At 43.2% G+C, this 27,363-nt stretch overlaps 1 protein-coding gene across 3 annotated transcripts; it reads right to left on the reverse strand.

Moving 5' to 3' along the window:
- Nucleotides 1-976: 976 nt before the first annotated feature.
- On the reverse strand, nt 977-27,363 carry SEPTIN3 (septin 3). 3 transcript variants are annotated; one of them, XM_035126683.3, is made up of 11 exons: nt 27,032-27,363; nt 23,835-24,783; nt 14,838-15,029; nt 13,238-13,366; nt 11,697-11,778; nt 11,053-11,190; nt 9,786-9,903; nt 9,574-9,669; nt 3,014-3,110; nt 1,586-1,637; nt 977-1,314 (listed from the first exon to the last, which is right to left on the reverse strand). In XM_035126683.3, the coding sequence occupies exons 2-11, from the start codon at nt 24,757-24,759 to the stop codon at nt 1,179-1,181; spliced, it is 1,965 nt and encodes a 654-aa protein (XP_034982574.2). In that variant the 5' UTR covers nt 24,760-24,783; nt 27,032-27,363; the 3' UTR covers nt 977-1,178. The 3 variants fall into 3 exon arrangements, with proteins under 3 accessions (XP_034982574.2, XP_034982572.2, XP_034982575.1); XM_035126681.3 differs by having other exon boundaries at nt 3,014-3,113; XM_035126684.3 differs by lacking the exons at nt 23,835-24,783; nt 27,032-27,363 and adding an exon at nt 21,576-21,985 and having other exon boundaries at nt 3,014-3,113.

Consider the following 27,363-nt stretch of genomic DNA (forward strand, 5'->3'; position numbering starts at 1 on the left):
AGCTGATTCCTAGACCACCCAAGGATAGCCTGTAGAGAGCAAAGTCAGGTTAAGAATGCCATGCTATGGGATCAAGGGCAATTGTGTTCTGCCCAAATAGCCTCTTCATGCTGTTTGACCTCTCAGTATGCAATGGATGGGGAGACATCTTCTTTGGGAGGGGAATCCTCCCAACATAAGGGGCTCTCTGCTTTGCAGAAAGCTGTCTTCTCCTCAGTAGGTCAGAGAGTGGAAAGGCACAATTGGAACATGTTGCATTCTTGGTGTTTCCAGCTGCTGCAACAATCCAAAGGGGATTATTACAGCAATGTTTCTGTTAAAAGAGCAGAATCTGACAAATCTAAGAGCCAGTCAGCATCAAGATATCAGATATGCAATGGTGACAAGGGTGGCTTTGAACCTTAACAAAAATGTTTAAAGCGCAGTTTGAAAGCAGTTCCTCACTATTAAATGCTCCCCCCTCCTACACCAAGAAAACTAATACTCCCAAATCAATTCTCCGCTCTTGTTTTTCATTCGACAACTTTGCCTCCCATCGGTATGGTCCAGAATGGCCAAATTCCTGTCTTCTTTTCTTTTCTTTTTTTACACTGGCACATTGAAACACATTTACTTGGCAAAAGATTCCCTCCCGTTTATTTCACTGCACCTTAATTCACATAACTGTTTTAGCGAGATCTAGCCTGAGTCCATTTTTCCTGCTTCCATGCTGAGAACTGAGCCTACGACACAAACCATTTATCACAGCTGCAGAGCAACCCAGTCTCTTCCACAGCTGTGAAACTCGCACCCAAAATATGGCTCTCTGTTTCCACCACAGTGCATACAACATCCTTACATTGATCTCATTATTCTCCCTCAGAGGCATTTCACGTGACCCCCAGAGATTGCACCACTTCCAGAATTCCTTCAACTTTCCCCACAATCAGGATGCACAATTGAATCTTGGAATACAACGGAAGACTAGAGTCTGCTGTGCAAAATACAAAATTCAAATAATAATAATAATATTAATAATAATAATAGATGGGAACATTTGGGTGAAGTTGGGGTTCTTCCCCAGTATGCACACACAAAGGATATTCCACATGCTTCAAAGAGAGGCCTGAATTCAAATCAAGGGATGGGGTGGTAGTAGTGGTTATAATTCAGAGATGGCAGATAACTTGATAGGTCCTTCACAGGTTGCTTTCATGGTTTTCTTCTGTTTCTACGGTCACTGGGGGGAGCCCCCCATTGTCATTCAGTCGTTTAGCCCTGTAAGTCTCATAGTGGATGTTGTGCGTTACTTCTTTTAGATCTTGAAGGTGGGTCCTAAGGAGTAGGAGAAAAAGACAGAGAATACAGGGGGGAAAATACAGGGGAGTCTATTATGCAAGTATAGGAGCACTCATTGTTGCCCTTAGGTCCCGATTTAAATGGCTTTAAAGTGCTTTTTTATTATTTTTAAAAAAGGCTTTCTTGGAGATGCAGCACAATCATCCCTTCTAGCATAAGCATGTCACATTGCTATTCCAATTTAGATCTCACCAGAAAGTCATTTTCAATTCAATAAGCAGCACCTTTTAACAACCAATGGACTCACCTAATGAGAAAGTCTCGAAGTAGAGCAAATTCACAGTGACTGAGATTTTCCACTGTAAATAAAGGGAAATACATTAACCATGCCTTGAATGGTGGTTCTGGTACAGTATTACAGAACTCAGAGAAATACATAAAGGCCAGCTTCCACCTGAAGTACCACTAATAAAAGTGGCTTGCTTGTTGTTTTTCAGGCTCTCCCATATAGTCTAAGCCAGGCATGGGCAAACTCAGCCCTCCAGATGTTTTGGTACTACAATTCCCATCATCCCTGACCACTGGTCCTGTTAGCTAGGGATGATGGGAGTTGTAGTCCCAAAACATCTGGAGGGCTGAGTTTGCCCATGCCTGGTCTAAGCAAACTAGTGAATTAGGTGAAACAGTTCACAGGAATTTCATTATACTTCATCAGTACTCCACACCTGCTTATACCACACACACCCATGGTGGATTCTATACACATGTAAAAGAACGCTGTGAAAATGCTTTTTTAAAAACGTTTTGAAAAATACATTGAATTTGGCATCTAGTGTTGCCATCTAGGGTCACATTTGTATATTGCACTTTACAACACATTTAAAACGTTTTATTTGCAGCTGTATAGCTGAGTCCCATCACCGCTGGCCTGAAGGCAGGCTGTCTAAATCATATCCAGTAGGATACCTATAAAGCCTTTCTTTGACAATCTCAAATAAGAATTGTCTACAATTTTTCTAGGTACCTTTATGCACTACCAGATTAGTTTAAATGTTTAGCCCAGTCTTGAAAGTATTTGTGGCCCATTCATTTTGTGTGCTAACTCAGTTAATGCTAAGCCAAGCAATGGCTTAGTGCAAACAAGCAAGCAGGTGGGTTCTTGCAATGAAGCTGCTGATTTCCTCCCCCAGTCCTGCTGTCACAGCACTACCCAATCCTAAACCATGCTTTGGCTTACTGTTTACCTTTCCCTTCCCTGGGCTCATGGTTTGTTTTGCTCCAGACAAACCACAAGCTGTAGCCAAGGTTTGTTCTTGATTTACTGCTCATGGTTTTTCAGAGGGAGACAAGCTGGGAGCTCAGGTTTGGACATAATGCAAAGGCAAACCATGTCTTAGCCCCAGGAGAAGGACTGAGGGAGGAGTGCACTAAGCCATGGTTTGGTTTTGTGTTATGTGCAAACCGGGCCATCATGGGCAACTCTGATAAACATATCCACTGTTTATTCATTCAAATTATTACTGGCAAACACCTTCTGTTGAAGGAGAAATAAATGATGGCTGACAATTCCAGGGAGCACAAATGGCAACAAAGCAAGACATCTCTGCCAGAAACACCCGCTGCTCCATACTGAGGCTCCCTGCCGGGAATGTTGACTTTGCCATTTTAGCGTCTGCAACCTATTGGCAATCTAAAAACACAACAGCCAGAAACTGTAGGATCACCATCAGCTTACCTTCGATGACTCCCCAGGGTGTCTTCCTCCCCAGGACCCTTTTCCCATTCACTTGATATTCCTTGTCACTGCCCACCACAGCAAATGGCATACTTTCCTGCTGAAAATATACAGTGAAATGACTTGGCTTCTCTGCGTGACAATTGCTTGTTTTTCTTTCTTGTGTTTCTTCCCCAGCTTGCTACATACTTGATTCTGTCCCAGTCACCAACCCCCACGCCTAGCAGACACGCATGCTGGCCCTTCCCACTATACTCTTTTCAGCATTCCAATTCTTTAGACTGTTGACACCCTTAATATGAAATTTAAAGCATGTTTACTCAAAAGGAAGTCCCATGTAAACTTATAGGAAACAAACATTTGTAAGGAGAGGAACCCCACATTAACTCTTAATTAAGGCCCCCAAAGCACTCAATTCTCACCTCAGGGACTACAAAATATAAATGTATACTTCCGGATTCGTCGCCATCCCGTGCAGCCGCAGGAGAGATCGCTCTGCGTCTCCCCTGGCGCTTCCAAGGTCTGGGACGATCGCGGCGGCAACGCGAGTCCCAAGAAAGCCGCGAGTCGGGCTTCTCGCGGACGTGGCTAATTGGCGGAGGCTCCTGGTGCCTCCTCTGACCCCCAGAACCCCCGATTCTTGGGGGGGCTGTGAGCGGACGGAGTGGAAGGCGCGAGCTTCGCAAGTTTCCTGCTTCCTCGGAGCGCAAAGCCGCTAGTGCTGGAGGGAATGAGCGACGGATTTACTCCAAAAGGGATTTAAAGAAAAGGTTTCCCGTGAGTAACAACGTGGGAAAATTAAAGATTTTGGACTGATTTGGCCACGGGGGGAGTCTTTTGAAACGGAGGTCGGGTTCCCCCTATTCTATCGGCAAAGAGAAACAGAGACGGAGTGCTGCAGCAGCTAAAGACTTGATAGCTGACAGCTTTAATTCTCGCTACAACAAAAGACCCCCACTGAGACAGGGAACGGAGGGGGGAATAGACTTTGGCTATTTAGATTTCCCTGAAAGACTGAGATTTTCTCTTTAAAAAAAGGGAAATCTTCTCTTCATCCCTGGGGGCGGGAGCCGGCCAGCTCAACAGCAACTAAAGTAAGACTGTAAACTGGATACATTGAAATGTTATTCTTGCTTGATTGACTGCCAGGCCACCTTTGGACAATACAAGCTTGCAAAGTTTTAAAGGTTAAAAAATAACGACGTGCCTCCTCATCTGTTACATAGAATACCGTAATAGCCTCAAAGACTATATTTCTTTGTTACTTCTGGTGGGAAACGGCAGAGAAAGCAGCTGTGGGAATAAAGGACACTGAGATAAGCACGACCTTGAACGTCAGTGCAGAGGCAGCTGCTGCAGGAAGATATGTCCGGCGCTGACAATACTCCATCAACAGGCCTCCCTGCCAGAAAAGGGAGGAAGGGTTCGACCTCCCCCACTTTTGAGGAGCAAGTTTTACAGATGTTGGGAAATTTGAAGGAGGGGCAGGATAACAGTGCACAGGAGTTGAAGAAAAACACAGAGGAACTTAAACTAATTAAAGAAGAGCTCGGAACATTGAACAAGGAATTCCAACAGGTCAAGACCAGAGTAGTTGAAGTGGAAAAGAAAGTTTCACAACTGGAAGAAGGGAAGCTGCAGGACTTAGAGAAACAGAATTACCAGGCTCAAATTGCAATCGCTCTGTTACAGCTTCGGGAACGGGAGGTGAATTTGAGAATAAGGGCTCTTCCGTTAATTGAACAAGATAATTTGAAGGCAACTTTAATCCAAGAATTTAAGAGAGCCTGGGACTTGTCTGAAGAGGAATTGGAGACTCAGATTGTCAAGGCATTTAGATTTGGAGCGAGATCAAAGAAAGGGAAAAAGTTTGTAAGTGACTGCCTGGTAACTTTTCAGACAAAAGAACAAAGAGATAGGATATTGCAGCTACACCATCAAAAAACCTTAAAAGTGAAGGGAGTACAAATAATACTTTACAAAGACGTACCCAAATTCCTGTTGGATCTCAGAAGGAACTACACTGATTTGACTACGGCTCTGAACAAAAAAGGGATCTTCTTCTCCTGGGACTTTCCGGAGGGTCTTCATTTTCAGTACCACCAAAAAAAGATTAAGATAAGATCTGTTCAAGATAAAAGAAGATTTTTGGAGGACTACGGACGGGAACTGGACGCAGCTGTACAAGGAAGGCCGGAATTGGAAGCGGACCCGGATCTGGGCGCAGGAGCAGGCCCAGGAGCACAAGATTAAATGACAATGGGGCTAAAGGTTCTATCGTGGAACATAAATGGCACAAACGCACCCAAGAAAAGACACCAACTGTTTCATATCTTGGAAAAACAGAAACTGGATGTAATTTGTCTTCAGGAAACTCATGTGACCAGAGCACATAGAAGAATATTGAAAAATAAAAAATTGGGAGACGACTTCATCTCAGCAGACAAAGTGAAAAAAAGGGGTGTCGTAATTTATGTCAAAGAAAAATATAAGGCAAAGAGACTTTTTAAAGATGAGGAGGGACGTTACATTGCAGTAGAAATAACAACGCAAGGCGAAAAGCTAATGATATTAGGAATCTATGCACCAAATGAAGGGAAAGCGGATTTTTACAAGAAGCTACATGGCATATTATTGGACTATTTGGATTACAAAATGATTTTATTGGGGGATTTGAATGGAACAGTCTCCACATTGATGGACAGATCACAAAAAGATAAAATAACAAATGAAGGCAGATTACCAAAAGTTTTCTTTCAGATGGTTGAGGAATTGGACTTAATTGATACTTGGAGACTGAAAAATCCAATGGAAAGGGAGCAAACTTTTTTCTCCCAATCAAATCAATCTTGGAGCAGATTGGATTATATTTGGATAACAAAAGAGCTGACCCCAAGAATTCACAAGGCTGAAATATGCCCAAAAACATGTTCAGATCACAATGCGGTTCTATTGGACTTGAAAACATCAGAGCTGGGTTCTTTTAGATGGAGGATGAATGATACCTTGTTAAGAAACAATCAAGTAGTAATTAACATGCAAAAAACATTGAAAGATTATTTCGAGATAAATTTGAATACACCAATTGAAAAAAGAACGGTATGGGACGCCAGCAAGGCAGTGATGAGAGGTCTTCTGATCCAACAGAATGCGAGGAGGAAAAAAGAACAAAATGAGAAAAAGGAAAAGATTTTGGCACAATTAAAGGAGAAAGAGAAAGAATTGAGAGCCAAGCCTAAAAGTGTTCAAATTCAGAAAGAAATTAAAGTGTTGCAGGCTCAGTTTGCGTCTTTTATTAATCAGGAAATTGAATGGAAAATTAAATGGATGAGGCAGAGGACTTTTGAATCGGCAAATAAATGTGGAAAATTGCTTGCTTGGCAAATGAAAAAGAGACAGAAACAGAACACAATAACAAATTTGATACAAGACGGGAGGAATATAGAGAACCCAGCCGAGATCAGAAAATGCTTTCAGAAATATTTCAAACAGCTATATAAAAGAGAAAAAGAGAATGTGGAAATGATAGAACAGTTTTTGGACAAAAATGGATTGCAGAAGATTCCCGAAGATAAAATTAACCTGCTCAACCAACAGATTTCGACTCAAGAGGTGGAAAGTGCGATAAATCAAATGCAATTGGACAAAGCACCAGGTCCGGATGGACTATCATCTAAATACTATAAGACATTAAAAGAATGGTTGATACAACCTTTGACTGATTTATGTAATGAAATACTGAGGGGAGGGAGGACACCGGACTCCTGGAAAGAAGCTTACATCACTCTGATACCCAAACCAGAAATGGACAGAATACAGTTGAAGAATTATCGACCCATCTCCCTACTTAATGTGGATTACAAAATTTTTGCAAATGTACTAGCCTCTAGAATGAAGAAGGTCTTGGTTGAACAAGTCCATGCTGATCAAGCCGGGTTTTTGCCTGGCAGGCATATGAAAGATAATATTAGAAATATTATTGATATACTGGAGCTATTACAGGAGAAGATTAATACTAAGGCGATGTTGATCTTTATTGATGCAGAGAAGGCATTTGATAACATTTCTTGGAATTTTATAAAGAAAAATTTGGAAAGGATGGGGGTGGGAAGAGGATATATGAATGCTATAAATGCAATTTACAGTGATCAGAAGGCAAAGATTATTGTAAACAATGTGGTATCAGAAGAAATTAGAATCGAAAAAGGAACCAGACAAGGGTGCCCTCTCTCCCCCCTTTTATTTATATCGGCCCTGGAAGTGCTTTTATCAATGATAAGAAAGGAGGATGAGATTAAGGGGGTGAGAGTGGGGAAAAAACAATACAAGCTAAAAGCCTTTGCAGACGACCTAGTTTTGACTTTGCAAGATCCAGAAGTTAGTGCAATTAATGCACTAAATATGATTCAGGAATATGGAAGTGTGGCAGGTTTTAAACTAAATAAAAGTAAAACCAAAGTATTGGACAAGAACTTAACAGTAGAGGAGAAAAAGTGGTTGGAGGAGGCCACGGGTCTGCCGTTTGTCAAGAGGGTGAAGTACTTAGGGGTGAATTTGACTTCGAAGAATTTAAATTTGTTTAAAGATAATTATGTAAAGGTTTGGAATGAAATTAAGAGAGACATGGATAGAGGGTCTGATTTAAAATTGTCCTTATCAGGTCGAATTTCTGTGGTGAAAATGAATATATTGCCAAAAATGTTATTTTTGTTCCAGTCATTGCCAATTATAGATAAGTTGGAATGTTTCAAAGAATGGCAGAAGGCACTTTCAAAGTTCATATGGCAAGGGAAAAAGCCTAGAATTAAATATAAGTTGTTGACAGAAAGTAAGGATAGAGGAGGCTTTTCCATGCCAGACCTCAGAATTTATTATGAAGCAGCTGCCTTCTGCTGGTTGAAGGAATGGTGTTTGTTAGAAAATGCAGATATATTAGACCTGGAAGGGTTCAACAATGTGTACGGATGGCATGCGTACTTATGGTATGATAAGGTTAAGAGTCACAAAGGTTTTAAGAACCATGTAATCAGAAAATCGCTGTTGAATGTTTGGAACAAATATAAAGATTTATTAGAGAGGAAAACACCTCTTTGGATTTCACCGTTGGAAGCGAAAGCGCGAAAGAGAACAAATTTAGAGACCAAATGGCCTAAATATAGAGAAATTCTGGTGGAGGAAGGAGACCAGTTAAGATTAAAGACATATGAGCAGTTAAAAGGTAATATTGATGACTGGCTCCAATACCACCAGATAAATGAAATGTTTAAAATAGATAAGAAGATTGGTTTTGGACTAGAGAAATCTAAGCTAGAGACAGAAATGTTAGATCCAAAGACAAAAAATCTTTCCAGAATGTATGATTTATTGCTACAGTGGCATTTGAAAGATGAACAGACAAAAAAAGTGATGATAGATTGGGCGAAGGATGTGGGACATAATATTATGATGGAAGACTGGGAAAGATTGTGGGGGAAAAATATGAAATTTACCGCTTGTACTGTGTTAAGAGAGAATATGATGAAAATGATGTATAGATGGTATTTAACGCCAGTGAAACTTGCTAAGATTTACCACAAACAGGACAATAAGTGTTGGAAATGCCAAAAAGCAGAGGGAACATTCTATCATATGTGGTGGACCTGTCCACTAGTCAAGGATTTCTGGGAAAAGATTTATAACGAGTTGAAGAGAGTGTTCAAGAACACATTCATTAAAAAACCAGAATCCTTTCTACTGGGCATGGTAGGAAAAGAAATACCTTTAAAGGATGTGAATTTGTTTTTGTATGCCACAACAGCTGCTAGAATATTAATAGCAATGTACTGGAAAACACCAAAAATGCCTACAGTGGAAGAATGGCAAATGAAGATGATAGATTACATGGAGCTTGCTGATCTGACCGGAAGACTACGCAACCGGGGAGAAGAGAAGATGGAGGAAGAGTGGAAGAAATTTCGAATCTATTATGAAAAATATTGTAAAATTGATATTTGAAGAGTAATTTAAGCAAATATGGATGCTGCAGGTTAATGATTTAGAAATTGTGTTTTGGAAATTTAGAGTGATAAACGGACTTTAATAGTAAAATACAAGGGAAATTGAAAAATGTATACAGGGAAAGAAAATAGGATTAGAATCTGTGAGGTTTGATATACAATGAACCGGTAGAGGGGGACCTCGAGGAGGTCCATTATAGTTAAGATAGAAAATTTGAAATATGATTAGTGGATTTTTCTTTCTTTCTTGGTTTTTTTTTTCCTTTCCTTTTCTGTGGTGTTTTTGATGCTTTTGATGTTGTGATTTTTTCTTTTTGTGTATTTTTCTGTATTTAAATTTTGAAAAAGCTAATAAAAACGAATTTAAAAAACAAAAACAAAATATAAATGTATACAGTTATAAGTTTGGAAGAATCCATTTCTTATGCTTCCATAGTGGCTGTAAAGTTTACAGCCAACTTTTACTACATCCAACTCAAATCAAGCATGGTGAGAACCAAGAAGACTCAAGTTACCCCAGCATCTCCAACAAGAAAATCTACTCCATAATCTGAAGCACCCTACCCTGATTTTGTCATTCTCTGTCTTATCTTCAAGGTCCTCATCAAACTCTTTTTGGGGGTAAAATTCGATGCCATTGATTTCCAGTTCCTTGCGGACCTGGGTAGAAAAATAAAATAAAATAAAATTCAAAGCTATGAAAGAGAGAGTATTCCTGGCACAACACTAAAGGACTGTGTGTTTGTTTTTTACTGGATGTTTCCCAGGATACATACCCTCTGTTTGAACTCAATCTTCTCCTCCAGAGTCATGGTGTCTGCCTTGGCGATAACTGGGATGATGTTGACTACTTTGCTCAAGTGCTTCATGAATTCCATATCCAAAGGTCTTAAGCTACAGCCCAGGAAAAAAGACTATTAAGAAACCACCACTACCTTTAATGAAGAAGAGCATATTGCCTTGCTCCCAGCATTCACAAATTTAAACCCCTTCCCGTTTTTATTCTGTTTCTAGGTTAGAAAGGGGAAAATGAACTAGAGTCTTTCTCATCTATAGCTCTGGATCTCTACTTCTCAATTTCCTCCATAGTCATAGCATTAAAAACCCACTGGATACATCCAGTGGAAAGATAAAGAAATAAGAGGGAGACTTCAATATGGAAAAAATTGAAGTAAGGTGGAAAGGCATCCTGCTTTACAGAATCTCGTGTGAGCACTACACAAGATGATGTGAATTTTGCCAAGTAGACACTTGCTGAAAAACCACGACTGGTAGCAGCTTCCTAAAGGTAAACGTAAAGGTACCCCTGACCATTAGGTCCAGTCGTGACCAACTCTGGGGTTGCGGCACTCATCTCACGTTATTGGCTGAGGGAGCTGGCGTGCAGCTTCCAGGTCATGTGGCCAGCATGACAAAGCCGCTTCTGGCGAACTAGAGCAGCACACGGAAACACTGTTTACCTTCCCGCTTGGAACGATACCTATTTATCTACTTGCACTTTGACGTGCTTTTGAACTGCTAGATTGGCAGGAGCTGGGACCGAGCAACAGGAGCGCACCCCGTCGTGAGGATTTGAACCACCGACCTTCTGATCAGCAAGCCCTAGGCTCTGTGGTTTAACCCACAGCGCCACCTGCATCCTAACAACTTAAACAGTGCATGTGTGAACCTAAGAATATAGGTTCATGGGAGCTTCCTGCCAATTATGAACATGGGCAGGAATAGACAAGCAATGGTTGAAATGTTCTTTTCTGGAACTCCATTTTCACCAATAACGTTAGAGGGATGTCCGACATAGCACACTCTCATTATGGCACAAAAGTGGAAGAGATACCAGTTACTATTAGGACTGTGCAGCCCCATGGCTACCCCATCATTACCTTGGTCTGCTGTGTGGCTTGTCAGGGGAGACTTGTGCACACTGCACATGGTACCAGGTAGTTTGTGGAGACCCCTGTTTTGTTCACATAGCATCCCAGGGCCCTCCCACTCCCCTTCCCTCCCAGTCTTATGGGCATGCACCAGAATGGATGAGATACATACGAGTGACCTGTGGGGGAGATAAAGTAGAGACAACAGTGGACTCTCGTGTCTGGGATCCGTTTCTTTCTTGCAATATTGACCTCCTCCTTCAGGAACTTCTCATACTGCTCATTAATATATTTCTCAATGGGCTCCCAGCTAGGAGGGTCAGGGGGAAAAGAGGGAGACATACCGTTATCTCATATTCAAGGAAACTAGATTGCAATGTCAATAGTCCAAGCCTTGAAGAGGATCCTTCAATATGAACTTGGTTTTGGAAGATCCATGCTTTCCCTACTCCTCCCCACTTTGGCAACAATCAGAGTTCCTGCAGCCCCACTAGTGGGTCCTAATGTGGGAATTGCTGAGCAACATAAGCCCTTAATGTGGGCCCAAGGTCTGTTTTTGTAGCTTATTTTTATCCTTGTGTATTAAGCATCACAGCGGGCACTTGACTGGTAAATATTGTAACACTACCATCCCTATGGTGCAGACTATCTTGGGTTCTTGGGCACTTGGGCACTGGACAGGAGTCTGCCTCAGAGCAAAAATAATAATAATCTACCCATCTTAAGTCGTGCTCCCTTCATCTAGCTATGCTAAGTCATGCAGGAGAAAGAAAGTAGGGAGGAGACTGAGAATCAGCGAAGGAACAAAACACTCACCAGTTTTCATTGTTGATCTGGTCACCAAATCCAGGGGTGTCAATAACTGTGAGCTTCATTTTGACACCACCTTCTTCAATAACTGGGGGAGAAATGTTACAGTTATCTTCCTCCAAAACTGAACACTTTTATAGAGATGATAGCATGAAGGCCTTTACATAGTACTGAGCGAGTAAAGGAGAGGCTCTTTTTAAACATATAGATCTATGTGGCCCTTGTAGAAATAAAGTTCCTTGTCTAGGGCATTACAAGATCTAGCTTGATAGCAGAAGGAGAGCACAACAGAGCCTGGACCCTTTGCAAAAATCCCCAATAGACGACAGAGGGGGGAAACCCTATAAATTTGGATCCAAACAGAGGCCTGCTTCTGTATGGCACCTCTCCAGCATGGGCTTACCCACACTTTCCTTTCCACTGCTCTTTGTAGTCATGGTCCATGTTTGAAGCTGCATCTCTGAGAGCTCTTTTTTTGGAAAACCCAAATTGCCATTTGTTGTACTTCAGCTAGAAAGAGCGGGTTTTGCATCGAAAGCTCCAGGGCCAAAAAAGGGTACTCGGACACAGAGCTTTAAAGCCTGGAGAGACCAGGGCAAAAGGTAAGTGTGGATAAGCCCTATAAGTGGACCTTTAATTTGGGGCATGTCTTTGTCCAGAAGGACATATCCTCAAGTCCAAGAGGTTAGACACATTGATCCTTGGGTGGCCCATTGATTCCAGGATGGCCTATTACTAAAAGAAGGCACCGTTTCCCATGCAATTGGCACATGCTAATTTATATGTATAGATGCAAATTTAGAAATAAACACAATACACTGCATCTCATCATAGTGGGGGAGGCTCTAACCAGGAGACCGATGTGCCTGCTCAGTCTGCTTCCCAAGTGCTCACTGCTGCTGGACAACTCCAAGCCAGCCTGCTCCTTCTTCCTATGGCTTTCATCCTTAAACTGGACTTGGACCAGACCTCTTGTCAAATAGTATACACTTCCAAAGAGTTGACTGTCTTTTGAAAGCACTTCTAAGACTGTCCTCTGTAAAACACATGGACACCCTACCTGAACCTCAAGCTAGTCCGAGTGAGTGTCCACATATTCTGTCACCGTATGGACACGGTCACTTTAGCAACTCTGGACTAATTCAGACAACAATTGAAAGGACTTCATCACATAAAGACAACATGCATTCTCTGCCTCTGCCATTCCCAGTCATCCATGCAGGGACAGCATACCCCAATGCAGTCACAAGGTGGCCAACATTGAATGGTTGATCAGTCAGTTAAAATCTACGACTTGACCATGCAGTTTTGGGCTATGCATGTCAAGCCATCCCCACAGAGATTCCTGGAGATGGTACAGGCAGGGATGACACACTGGACTGTGCACTGGACCAGACCGATCCTTCAGGGGTCATTCAGACAAGTCCTTTGCAACATATGGAGGTCTCCTGGGCCTCTGCCAGCCAGGGCTTTACTTCCTGGAACACCCCAGGTCTACTTTCCCTCTCCTGAAAGCTCTCTTTGATGTAAACATTAGGCAACTTTACCATGCCCGATGGCCTTGATTTCCACTGTCTTAGGGATCTTCTCCTCGCGGCTCCAGCCTGAAGACTTGCGACTGACTTGGGATTTGAAGAGGGTGTTCACAAGTGTGGATTTGCCCAGTCCGCTCTGGCCTGTTAAAAGAAGCGTACAGGATTCGCAACAGCCTTTTCAAGCCAGTCAGCAGAGTCATTTATAACCCGGCTGCTGGGAGCTGAGAAGGCACTGACTGGTGTAAAAGTAAGAGCTCATCAGGACGATGGCTTCCTGGCTTGGCTATCAGCAGACAACGGGGAGAGCAAGCAGTCATTCCCAATGAAATGAAGGTTTTCCTTGAGATCCTCTTGTGATAGTAGATGTGGCAAGGCAGCCATGTAGATTGTGCACAGGCCATGTTTGTCTCGGGTCATGGCTCATGTTGTTAAACAGTGGTAGTACAGTGGTACCTTGGTTTTTGAATGTTTCTGTTGACGAACATTTCAGAATTCAAACACCGAAAACCCAGAAGTAAATGCTTCCATTTTCGAACGCGCCTCAGAAGTCAAATGGCTTCTACTGGGTGTTTCTCAATTTTCTCAATTAAATTTGCAGACCTCCCTTTGAGCCTCAGTTTTCAAACATTTCAAAACTCGAACAGTCTTCTGGAATGGATTATGTTCAAAAACCAAGGTATCACTGTATTGAGGTTAATGGAAGCTTTCCTTTTAAAGGCAACTCCCTGTTTACACATGTCCAGTTGATGCGCCACCACGCTCACACACATCATGCCAAACCTGGAAGTCTTTGAAAATGGCAAAAATGGCCATGAAAGAGTCCAGAAAGGGCAAAAAGGCACAAAACATAACCAATCAAGTCCATGAGTTTTTGTAAGTGCAATCCAAGGACCTTGCATCGACTGATGAGGCCTGTGGAGCTTTGGAGTTTGAGAAAAGTTTGGAGTGATTGTGGTGGAATTTGGCAAATTTGCCATCCTTCTTGCCAGTCTGGTAAGTGCTGCCAGTTTTTCGAGGGTTTCATAGCTGCCAAGTTCTCCCCCTTTTTAAAGGGAAATTCCCTTATGCTGAATAGGCTTCCTCGCGAGAAAATGGAAAACTTGGCAGCTATGGGGTTTCCAGAGGGCGTTTGCAGACATTTTCAATGGTGTTTCAAATACCAGTATGTGCGATTTCGAAACATAACCCTCGTGTAAATGGGGAGTTGCTTGCGTTGCATGCTGTGGAGTCACAATTGCAATTTGAACCATGGTGAGGTGAAAGGGTTTTATAACCCTTCCTCTGTACTGGAGAGGGGGAATCTTTTTCAACCGGAAGGCTCATTAGCTTCTGGGCGACCTTCTAAGGCCACATGCCAGTGGTAGGCGGGGCCAAAAGCAAAAGTGAGTGGAGCAATGAATACCAACAGGAGACCAGTTTCTAGACACACTCAAACATACCCTTCTACACCACAACCCCCGTCCAGCTGCCCTCCCCACCACATTGGCTATTAACCTTTTTAAAAACAGACACGCAAGAGCAATCTAGCTGATTAACTAGCTGCCTAGTTTAGCCCCCTGGCTTCATAGCAAAGCCCCCCCTTCACAAGATCCTCGGATTCAACCCTTCCTACCGACAACCATGATGTTGAAGTCAAATCCAGTTTTCATGGTCTTCTTGCGCATCTGCTCTATGATGGTGTCAATCCCAATGTAGCCCAGCAGATTTGAATTCATACCCACGGGTTTCATTGGCACGACTGGTTTTGGCCGTGGCTCTGGCACCAGCTCAGACATGGCTGCTTCAGGCTTGGTATCTACTGGCCCTGCAAGTGGAGAGAGGAAATAAACAGTATATTTACTGATGAAATGAGATCATATGTGATAGACCTGTAAAAGGGTAAAAGAGTATTGGGAAATAATTTATAATGAACTGAAAAAAATGTTTAAAAGTACTCCCCCCCCCAAAAAAAACCCAGAGTCCTTTTGTTGAGGTTAATACAGACGGAAATTCCCAGGTGTCAAAAAAGGTTATTTATGTATGCCACTACTGTGGCTTGTGTTTCGTTAGCCCAAAAATGGAAAATGAGCAAAGTCCCAACTAAAGAAGAATGGCAACTTAAACTGATGGAATATGTGCAGCTTGCAGACCTAACATATAGAATAAGAGAACAAGAAGAATATACATTTAAAGAAGACTGGAAAATGTTTATTGAATATATGGAGGAAAATTGTGTATACAGTATTTGAAAATGTGGGCAGCATTAAGATAAATTCAACAGTGTAAATAAGTTTTGATGGATGTAATAATGGAAGTCATTGATATTTTAAGGCTGTTTAAATGAATATTCTAAAATGTAAAACAGGAAATTTAATAAAAAAATAGAAAAAAACAACAGTATATTTCATAGAAAAATGCCGGGTCTCTTCCATTTCCATTGGGAAAGGGAAGAACAAATCGAGACAGCTTCTCCTCAAAGGCCCTTCTCTCTATCCATTTGTGCTTTTGCAGATGTGCTCCTGTCATTGCATGAGCATTTGATGCATGGCAGGGCTGTCTGCCCCATGAAGCAAGGCCATGGCAGTGACATATTGTGGTGGGAAGTGGAACCTACGGTGGCAGCGCAGCACAGAGCCTGGTGGCAGCACCATGCCAAGGGCCCACCAAACTCTAATGCCAGGCCTGCAGGGTACAGTACCCTGCATGAGATCTGACAAGTGAGAAATACCACCACATCATGGTAACAACAGTTCCTTATTTAGTGATTGATTCCATTGATTTGCAGTCCACAGCACCTTCTACTACAGGTGGTGGATAGCGACAGGCTGAAAACAGAAAAATCCTTAAAATACTAAAACAGGGCCTTGCAGAATCATGTCCCTGGTCCCTCCCCCCACAAAGCAGCTGAAATTCAAAGGTTTTAGTATATGTGCTGCCGAAGCGAGCACAAATTCAAAGGTTTTAATAAACCACAGCCGATTACCTTTCAGCAATTTTCATCAAAACATCAGACTATCCATGCACTCCTTAGGAAAACTAGACAAAAGGTACTACAGTACTTTGCTTTGACAATGGTAAGGATCCAAGAGACAAAATTTCCATTCAATCCAGTCCCTAATTTGTATTTAATAACTCTTTCTCCCAGAACATTTAGCTAGAGTTTTCACCACTAAAAATAAAAAAATCCCTTTTTAAGGGCTTGATGAAAACGGACATCTTTTCACCCGAAATGAGAATTAAGTGCTTTGGGATCTTTCCAGCACAGAGACTGTCACACTCTTTAAGGAACTGGTCCTACCCACTCATAGAACACCCTGTACCAACAGCAATGCCCAGTTGTGTCAAACAGCCTAGTGCTTTGTATTGGTGCCAAGTTCTCATGGTGAGAAAGCCCTTCAGAAACACCTCAGCACTAAGAGACTGTGCTACAAATCTCATCTTTGCCATGAACTTGCTAGGTGGTCTTAAACAAAACACAGCCTCAGTGAAGCACGTGGCATCCTCATGCAGCTGCCAGGGTCCGGCCCAGCCCACCACTGTGTTGATGCCTGTTGTGCTCTCTGCCTGCACACACACACCTGACAGGCAGCTGAGTCTGGCAGCCACCTGCCCTTTCCATTTCCCACAATGCACCTGGTGTAGTGTAACCATGAGGCATTCTGGGAAATTTACATGGTGGTCCCAAACCACCTGCCACTCCTCATAGCACTCCTGCCGCTGCCAGTCACCACCAGGCAAGATCAGTGAGGTCTATTCTGATGTGGGAGGAGACCAAGCAGAAGACACCAAACCTGGAACTTCATCTGAAGTTTGAGGACAACAATACTGGCCGAATTTTTTAGGGTTAATGTAAGGATTACAGTATAATATGTGCAAAGCAGTTATCAACTGAAAACATAACAGCATCATGACTACCACGCTACTGCCCATGGCCTTGCAATGAATCCATGGCAGAAATAGGATTGCACTCATTCAGGATCGCTGAGTTTTCATGGTGATGATTCAGAGTTCTTTTGATAGATCCAACACATCATTCAACCTTAGTTTATCTGACATTCAGTGTCAAGAATAAGATATACCCCAATTATTTTCTTTATCCCAGCAGCCACCACTTCCAAATGCCATTTCCACTGAATGTGCAGCTGGGCTTTCATAGAGGGCTTGTTTCCAGTCTGGTGACCCAGGTTTTTCTCCACGTAAGTGAAGAATCAGCAAGCTCCGGATCAAGGATGTGAGAGCCAAAGTGAGCTCTCCATCACTGGAAGTTTCTCATTTAACATTTCACAATCGGTTTGTGATTTTTGTACTGATGGACTATCCCCTGAGGTGTCTGTTGTCTTTTTAGAGCTTTCTTGAAGCTGGTGCCGGCCATGAACACCTCCAGCAATTTGGCAAAACATGAGAAGCTCTTGCTGCTTTTTCTTCCTTTCTTTTTGTTTTAAACCATTTTGTGCTGCATTCTCAACAGCCCAATCCTAAGAGCTGCAGTTTCTTCTATTTAGGATTGCCCTAACATGTGTCCATAATATGCACACATAATAATACGTTTCAACAGACACTAATTGTGGATCTCCTGTTGCATAGCATTGTGGGATGAAAACACACAGGCCCACAAGCTGAGATGCATACCCCAAAGCATAGCTGCCAAGTTATCCCTTTTTAAAAGGGATTTTCCCTTATGCTGAATAGGCTTCCTCGCGAGAAAAGGGAAAACTTGGCAGCTATGCCCCAAAGTGATCTTGATCAGCACTATTTTTTAGCATCCCTGAGGCCCAGATTCTCTTCCTTCCACATGCCAGTTCCTGGTAGACCACGCAGCTCTTTGTTCACAAGCATCCAGCCTTTTAGAGTGGAGTTGTTCTTATTCTGAATAGCTGCCTAGAATTCCAGTCTATTCTACCTCTGCCAAGATTTCCTCTTTCTTTCAGGCAAAGCCTGGCTAAGGATCTCCCTGCTGCAATGAACTTGCCCTCCTTAAAAAAAAAACACAACTTCCTCTACATCCTCTGGAATCTGGTACAGTGTTTTCTACTTGGTGCTAGTAACTGGTGGCTGCTGAGCCTACAATAGGTGCTTGCTGGTCCCTTAATTGCCTCTAAAGAGGTGTCCGCATCACCAGCTTCAGACAGTGAAGTTGTTGGGTTTTAGGTGCATTTCACAGCTCTTTGCCCCTAGATGTTCACATCAGCGCAGCTTCAATTCACTTCTGTTTTTCCACATACCAGGGGTTGTTGATGAGGCCCAGATGTCTTGCCCTATGCAAAGGTGTGAACACCTTGGCTAGAGATGAATTAGGAACAGCTTTGTGGTGGAAAGAGGATTTAAACCTGGGTCACCCCAGTAATAGCCCAACATTTTTACCACTACACCACACTACTCTACCTTGCCGTTCCCCGAATCAGCGGTAGTTGCCCGAGTCTTGCTGTTGCCCCAATAATTTGCTGTGCAAACAAGAATTCAAGTTACGTGTCCCCTCCTTCCATAGCACCAGCATAGCAACAGCAGCAGAGTCAGAGGGAGTCAGAGAGGATTTCCTTCTGTCTGTTTGTCTTGGTAAATTATGAGCTGTAAAAAGGAGCCAAAATTGGAGTTTTCCCTCCTCTCTGCTCCACCCCCATATGGAAGTTCTGAGCAAAACCCCAAAAGGCCCCGAAACAAGGATTCCAAACTGATAATCTGACATGACTGGGTGATCTGTAAATTTTATAGAGGTACACATTTTGTCTTGCCAGAATTACAGCTTAAAATGAGGAAGGGCTAGTCCTACCATTAAACAGACCAAAGTGGCCTGCTTCAAGCACCAGATTTGGGGCAGCAAATTATATCATTTATTCAGCAGGCTTTTATATTTTTGCCATCTTCAAGATACTGTTTGGATTTTCCACCTCAGGCATCAAAAATATTAAGGATCGTATCAAAAATAGGATTGTTCTCCTTTGCAAAACATTTTTCAACCCTGATGAAAATTGCTACCCAAGGGTTGGGTTAGCTGATAATTGGGCTAGTTGAATTTGAGCTGTATATTCCCTCTGGTCAACACATTTAATCACATCTCTAGAATTTGCAGCAGCCCTTGGATTTTGTTGGCTTAGGGCCAGAGGATAATTAGTAACTTTATTTTAAAGCAATAACCCCTGATGTAATTATTTTCTACAGTCTAGATATGGAAAGCTCTTCTCTCTCCCCCCCCCCGCCCGTTGCCTTCCTTGCCTTTGTCTGAGTAACTCTATGGAGCAAAATAATAGCCAGCTTTGATTGAATACACCTCCAGTTCTGCTGCCTGCCCTTCAGTGGGGATTTGGCTCTATTTTCAATGCAGCTTGTGAAAGCACCCACCCACAGGACCTCAAAAGGAACGCACTGAGCATACCTCCCCTGAGAGCTGTACTATTCTTATTGCAATAGTTTGCATGTGGCTTTCTAGTTAGCAGTCTTTTTAAACCCTCTGTCATAAAAAAACAAAGAGAAGATACAGGTGCTGTTTCCAGACCTTTGTTCCAACACCCCCCCATCCTATTAAAACAACAACAACCAAAGTAGGCTTTAGGATAGGCCAACCTAGTGCCCTTTCAGGTGTTGTTGGCCTACCCATAATTCCTGGCCATTGGCCATCTTGTCTGGGGCTGAGGGGAGTTGTAGTCCAAAACATCTAGAGAAAAGCAGGTCGGGGAAGCTAGCTTTAAGACAATCTATTCTCAAGTAGGTCACAACTGCACAAAGCTGTGCAGACTCACCAAGCTCTGGCTAGCAGATCTGTTTTTCAACACCAAGGGATCTTCCACACTTCTGCTCATCCCATGCCTAGAAAGCATGGATCCAAGCGGGATCCACTGCTTTCTCCTTGGAAACCCAATTTTCAATGCTAAATCGGAGCAAACATCAATTGATGTGTGCTCTGATTCAGTGAGCTTTCCCAGGGGAAAGCAATAAGGTGAGCGGAATTGTGGATGAGCCCTAAATCCCAACCTTGGAACACGTGGAGAAAATAATAAAAGGCTGCTCTTGACAAAGCAGAGAATTTTTCTGAAGGGAATCACTCTTTGTGAAGATACATGGACGCTGATTGTGAATAATCCGAAGCAAGGTTCATGTATCTTCACAAAAGATGCTACTTCCTTGAGGATGTGAATCCAATACCCTTTTTAAAAAGATCAATTCAGGTAAACCTATAAATGTCTTACTCCAAATCAAGGCCCATGGAGTCCTTTGAGGTAGGCATTGAGAAGGCCCCTACCCAAGACCTTGAAGAGCCACTACCAGCCAAAGTAAACAATCCTGAGCTAGATAGATCAATGGTCTGACTCTGAATAAGACAACTGCCCAGGTCCCCATGAAATGGCTCAGCTAAAAGGCAGGGTACATTTGCTCCAGCCACATAAGACAGTGTAGTTCAAACATTTGCACTCTTTTTTTAGATGACTAGCACTATTCCATCTACAACTGTGGCTGTCTGTGCACACACCATACATTCAAAGAATATTTAAAGCACATTTCCCCCACCCCAAAGAATCCTACAGTTTACCCCTCACAGGGCTATAATTCCCAGCACCCTTAACAAACTACAGTTCCCATGAGCATTGGGCTGGGGTGCTTTAAATGTGTGGTGTGCACACAGCCACAATAGCTGCAGCTATTTGACATCGGGCATATTCCCTTGTATGACAGCTCCTGCTATTAACACATTCCCCTAGCACTGTATTCATTCATTCATTGATTCATTCATTCAAGCCTCCCACTCTTCCCTGCTCCCCCTTTAATTTACAGCCCTTTTGTGCCTGCTACCCAGCCCCCACATCACCACACCCCTTCTTCCCCTTTCACCAAGCATTGCTTTCCATTTCCCAGCCACCCCAGCCCTGACACTTTCTCTCCCCACCCGTTATCCCACAGGACTCCAGTCGAGGCCCACAGACAACGGCCTCTCCACCCAGATCGGGGGTCCCTGCCATCATCCCACCCGTGGTCCACTCCACAATGCCTGAGCAAGGTTTCCAATATGACACACATTCATGCCACCGAACGGGAAAGAATCGCCTGTGGTCAGCAACAGCCAAGCCAGCTGCAAGGCAGCTCACGCCTCTGAGCCAGCTGGGAATTAATGTGCGCTTTCACAAAAGCCCCAGTGTCTCTGATGCACCATCGCAGCTGCCCTGCCTGCTTCCCCCTTGACACCAGATGGAAGAAGATGAGCAGGAAATGCTGCTTTCCCTTTCCACAATCCTCCCTCGCAAGATTAGCAATGCCTGTGCCAGTCTCAATGCCAAACACCAAATGTCTTGCTGAGCCGAGAGTGCGTGCCGGATCTCAGCATCCCTCCTGCATCTCTGAGCCCTGCCATAAGAGCATGCAAGCATCCTCATGGACCACCTACCTTTGAACATGAATCTTTCTTTGTCTCTGGAATTTGATCCTTCTCTTCACTTCCCTCTGCCTAAAAGCTGCCTCTGGGATTCTGATTGCGTTTCTCTCTTTCTTTCCTTCTTTCCTTCTTCTCCCTATGTCTCTTTCTCTTTCTCTCTCCTTTTTCCTTCTCCAATGGATATTTCAGATAAGCAGAGATGCTGATGCCGCCACGGCCATGTTCACGTGACCTGAATATTAAACATCCCTGCAAAATCTCCCCCAGACTCTGCCTCCCTCTCTTCCCGGGATCAAGGGCTGTATCATCCAAGCATCTGGGAGACCTTGACTGGATTGGTGGGCATGGAAATGTGTGCTGGCTCCTGAAGGGAGGTGCTGTGATAAATGGGTTAGCTGAAGCCAGAAAATTGTCCCCTCCCCGCCGCACATATATACTCTTTCTTCCTTGCCTCTCCGCCCTCCTTTCTCCTCCCCTGTTCCCAGGCAGCTTTCATATGCCACTGTCTGCTGAGCATCTCTAGAGACAAGAAACTACTTCATGAAAAGGGATTGTTAACTCTTTCATCAGACAGCAGCGTTCGCCAAAGAAATGAGGAAAGTGTGTGCCTGCATCTAGGCATTTCAGTCTTATATTTGGGTCTTTGGCTAGCTATGCCTTGGACCCCATTTAAAATTGTCATCAGCATGCATTTTTAGAAACGGTGAGAAGCAGTAACCCATTATGTGGAGGCACAGAGTGTCTGCCAGAAACGGTCTGCATGTCAGCCCAGGCAAGGAGAATCTGTCTTTGTGTCAGTGTGCATAGTGCACACACAGGATGTCTCTCCCAGTGCCTTTAGGCACCTACATCTGTGTGTGTCTCTGCGCATTTGTCACAGCAAAGCACAAATGCCTTGGAGATGTTGGGGAGCTGGGAAGCAGGTCTGCAGAAGGCAGCGAATGGAAAACACTTTCCACCTAAGATAAAATGCATAACCCACACATAAGTGGTTCTCATAACTGGATTTTGCTGCATGGGAAGTCATGAGCACACAGGGAAATATAGAAATATAAATACACACTCATGCAATCTTCACATGCAGCGATGCACAAGTCGCACAATGTTTCCTACACAAAAGCGGGGAAATGGATACCCTTTGAAAAAAGTGCTCAAGCCAATATCCAGGAAACGGTGTCATAGGGCTTGGATGCAGACGATGGATTTTGATGTGTGGTCTTGGTGGAAGCTAGAAGCCAGTAGGTACACAATTTCTGATGTGACACTGATGACACTGGTCTGGCACCTCAATGTGAATGCATTTTGAATTGCTTGTAGGTTGCTTATCCTTGTTGGACTGCCTATTTGCCTCAAGACCACCGGGGCAGACCAGGGATGTTGTGGTAAATTCTGAAGAGCAGGAGCTCATCATGGCACCCCCTTTAATGCAACCTCTAGTTTTGCAATAGAAATGTAAGCAATCTTGTATAAAAAAAAAGTGTTATGATTTAAACTGCTAGCATGAAACAGTCGAAAACCCAACAAAGGAAGGAAGCATCCAGCCTTTACTGGATTATTCCTTTCATTCCGCAGCTTCCTACTGTGCTAATCTGTGACCAACAGTGATGTCACTTGTGTGCTGCCATCTGCCTGTTTCAAGAGACAATGGAAGAGTGAGCCATCAGGGGTAAAGTCAAATTGTTGGAGAGTTAAAGCACTTGCTGCGGCTGTAGAGACTGATACGGGAAAGACATGTTTTATTGCAGTTGGGCCAGATGACACTTGAAAGCTTTGTTATTACCTCATTCATTTGCCAGAGCAAGTGAAATGCTGGCAAATGACACCATCACTCTGGGTCTGAAAAAAAGGCCCAGAACTGTTGCTCCCCCCACCCGCCTGGTTCCTACACCATTATACCATTGATCCTGACAGCTAGCAGAGCTGGAAAGATGTCTGAAGAGTGACTGACAGCTGCAGCAGATGGAACTGGCCTACATGGATCCATGTCAGTATAAAGCACCTTTGTATATTCACTTTCACTGGGGTTTCTCCAACTTGAATGGGGGAATCAAATGGAAAAATAATAGTAATCTGCATGAACTGGTTTTGACTGGTTTTATGCTTTAGCAGAGACTCTGATGCAAGCTGATGAAACAACGTAGAATCAGAATATTATCTCATGACACATTATACCCTGTTAAGTCCCTGCATCTTGCCCCTCAGCAGTCGAGAAGAGAGAACCCCTCACGCGGCAAACACACAGCAAACACAAGACACCACTTGGGGACTTACATTCAAACCCAGTTGTATTTGTCACAGGAGACATCGTGGAATCTGCCATGAAGCAGTTGCCATTCAGAGCATGCTCCTCAAGACACTCCTGAGGGAAGGGTAGTAACATCTTTCCAGATTCAGCTAAGCCTTGGGGCGCATCAATGCCTTTTGGGATGCCATATCTGTCATTAGAAGCAAAGTCCTCCTGAACCGTTTCTTTCAGGGGTGAATTTGTGGGATCTTCTGTGGTTTTGGGAAGTGGCTGAGGGGGAGGAGGAGGTGATGGGCTTGCAGGGGCCAAACGTCTCTGGGAACCTGGCATGCCTGCATCTGAGGTATGATTTCCGTCCTCCTGGAAAAGAGTGGTTTGCATATCAGCTGAATTCTCAGCTATCCTTTGAGGCAAGGTTTGTAATCCAGACGATGGCAGATGGCTTGGTGAAGGCAACTCCTCTCTCCTTCCCGATGCTTCCTTTTGGAAGGGAACCTTCTGGAACTCCCTCCTTGCTGCCATAGAGTGTGAGAGGAGTTGCCGGCCAGCTGGAGGGGCATTGGTGCTCCTCTGAAGAGTAAATGAGAGAGAGCTTAGTTTACGTGCCTCCAAACCATTGGCTGCTGTCCACTGAAGAGACTGGGAGGCAGTAGGAGCTGGGCATGAGGAGAGGAGCCCCTCATGGCAACGAGGAGGCTTTGGGGGCCCAAGCCTCGATTGAGGTTTAGGAATCCCTCTGCCTTTTGCCAAAGGGAGCTGTTTTGTGGGGTCCTGCCTGAAGGAGTTGAGGCAGGCTTCCTTTTTCAAGATGGGGCTGAGAGCCGTGAGCCCCCCAATTCCAAGGGAGCGAGTCGTGTGTCCTGGGATGCGGCTGGGATTGGATGAGGCTCCTAAGGTTGGAATACACCTCCGGGTCCTGTGTGGGGAAGAAGCAAAGTCCTTGTCCATCATGGGCGCTTGCTGCTTCCGTGTTTCCTAAAATAACAAAACCAAAGGAAGGGTTGATGCAAAGCACTCAGCAGCAGCAGCAGCTCTGTAAAACCAAAATAAAAAAACGCAACTCGATCCTACTGCTCTGTCCTGGCAACAAAATGCTCAATACTTTACCCAGCCAATCTGATTTGAGAGATGAGGATTGTATACCCATGATACATTTAAAGTATAGGTTAGGCTGTGAGGTAGGTTAGGCTGAGAGGCTGTGACTGGCTTAAGATTACCCAGGGAGCATCATGGGCAAGTGGGGATTTGAACCCTTGGTCTCCCAGGTCCTAGTGTGACACTCTAACCATTGCACCCACACTGGCTCTCAGTACTTTTCCCAATTCCCATCAAGCTTAACAAACTACAGTTCCCAGGATTATTTGCTGCAGGTCATGTGCTTTAACTGTATGGTGTGTGATGCAGAGGAAGGAATCCCACATTTCCTCGATATATTGCAACGCCAGTTACTTAAAATGTTAAAAATCTGAAAATTTCTATGAAGCCTTTGACAGAATCTTCATTTCTTTCCTGGGAGTGAGAGCCAAATTGGAAGAAATGCTATTCACACCGTTATGAATGGCATGAATGGAAGGGTGGGTGGGTGTGATCCAGACTGGCATATGCATTGCAGGGGGTTGGACTAGATGACCTTTGGGATACCTTCTAATTTACAATTCTATGATTCTATTATTCTACCTGAGAGACCACCTCTCTCCTTAGACTCTTGCCCAGCCACCACATTTCGTAGAAGAGGACCTCCTGGTGGCATTGACACTTTTCCCTGCTTACCCAGCGTCCTCCAGTAGTGAGGCTTTCAGAGTTATATCCATTTAATGTGCAATTCTATACCTTTAGAGACAAGGCATGCCCCAACAATCCTCTCTTTCAGGTGCATGTATAATACCGTACTTCTTTACTTGTGCAAGCTTTTCCTAATGAAAATTTTAATTATTGTCTGATGATCAACTTGTAGTGTTGAACTGTCATTTTAACAGTATTAGTTTTGGCACAGTGTTCAATGCTACTCCTGCCCAGAGTAGACCCATTGAAATTAATGAGCATGGCTAACTTATGTCCATTAATTTCAGTTGATCTACTCTGCATGGAATTCAGTTGGATGCAACACATGGTGTATATTTTATGTTCATCTTTTGTTTTCTTTGCACCACTCTGATATATTATAATATGAGCACTCATATACATTTTTTTAAAATAATGTATATAAACAAACAAAGTTTCCATTCATTTTGCGATTCCCTGGAAGCAATTTTCAGTGTGGCAAGTTTGAGGCTTTGAATAGCTGTTATGCAGGGTTTTGCAGTTCAGATGGGCACTTACATTATTTACATTCTTAATATTTCATAAGTTGCTTTGTGACATTTTGTAAAAAGCGATTAAGACATATAATGAACGCTAGAATTACTGACATATTTTTGCCTTTTGCACAACCAGATTTTTTTTTAAAAAAGCCATGTTTAGCAAGCTTTTTGTTAGTATTTAAAGTCTATAAAAATAGAAAGCGAAACTTAACTGCTGTTACTAAGAATAAAATATATGTCATTGTTTCCATGGGAAATAGAGATGTTTGTGTGTAATGGTGTGTGGGTGTGTTAAGGGTGTGTGAAAGTGTGTGGGTCTGACGCTGCTCGTGGGTCTGACCCTGCCCGCTACTGGAATTAGCTCCCCCACTCAAGTTTTCCATGAGTGCAATGCCTTCAGCCCCCAAAATGTTCCTCGCTCATGACACACAGAGATAAATTTCTCCACCTTTCCAGAATACTGTTATTGTTTAAATAATTTCACAATCTGCTGATATAGAAAGATGTTTGCAATCCTTGCTATGAGATATAATATATGAAAATTAACATTATTATCTGTCCACTTGCTTCAATAAAAAGACAGAAAATACGCTGGGAAAGGTAAAACTGAATTGTATAAGGAAAGGATTCTTGTGGTGTGTGCACACTCTCACAACCCACCTTCCCCTCTAGTAATTAAACAAGGTTGACCGGGTGTTGTAGTGTTCAAACACCCACAAAGCCCCTATGACCATGAGATAAAAGAAGCATATGTTTATTTAGTACAGGAAGGATGCATTTCCCAGCTCTCTTAAAAGCTATTGTCTGTTGCCAATCAGCACTGTTTCAAGGAATAATCAGTTCGTAAAAGCTGTTGATTTTTCTGATATTTCTTTTGTTTTCCCAGAGGATTCTTACATTGAAAAAACACATCAGGAGCTTACCTGGAACGATGTAGGTGTGAAGCAGCTGAATGTCCACAACACACAACCATTTGGTGTACCAAAACTTAAAAGAAATCCAAACCTTTCAAAGCCAGGCTGCTCCCCAACCCACAGATCACAGTTAATTCTACGAAAATATTTTGACTACATCAGTCCTCAGAAGGAACATCCATTTCCAGACCTCCTGGACATCATGGTGAATGGGGTGAGTTTCTTCTCTTTTTCTTTATCCCTTCTCTTGAACTGTTGGGTGTTTTCCCATCCTCTGCAAGAGAATAAGTGGGAGAGAGAGTCCGGGAGAACTTGGAACTGGACACAGAAGCCAGAAGGAG

This window comes from Zootoca vivipara, chromosome 9 (assembly GCF_965207765.1).
Source record: "Zootoca vivipara chromosome 9, rZooViv2.hap1.1, whole genome shotgun sequence".
Taxonomy (NCBI): Eukaryota; Metazoa; Chordata; class Lepidosauria; order Squamata; family Lacertidae; genus Zootoca; species Zootoca vivipara.

Excerpts from the sequence above, each read along its gene's own strand:
- SEPTIN3 (XM_035126681.3), bottom strand. The coding sequence starts at position 24,759 with ATGATGGACAAGGACTTTGCTTCTTCCCCACACAGGACCCGGAGGTGT. Across the intron at positions 13,367-14,837 it reads CTTCAACATCATGGTTGTCG|GCCAGAGCGGACTGGGCAAA; the intron begins GTAGGAAGGGTT and ends TTCTTTTAACAG. Across the intron at positions 1,315-1,585 it reads CTTCGAGACTTTCTCATTAG|GACCCACCTTCAAGATCTAA; the intron begins GTGAGTCCATTG and ends CCTACTCCTTAG.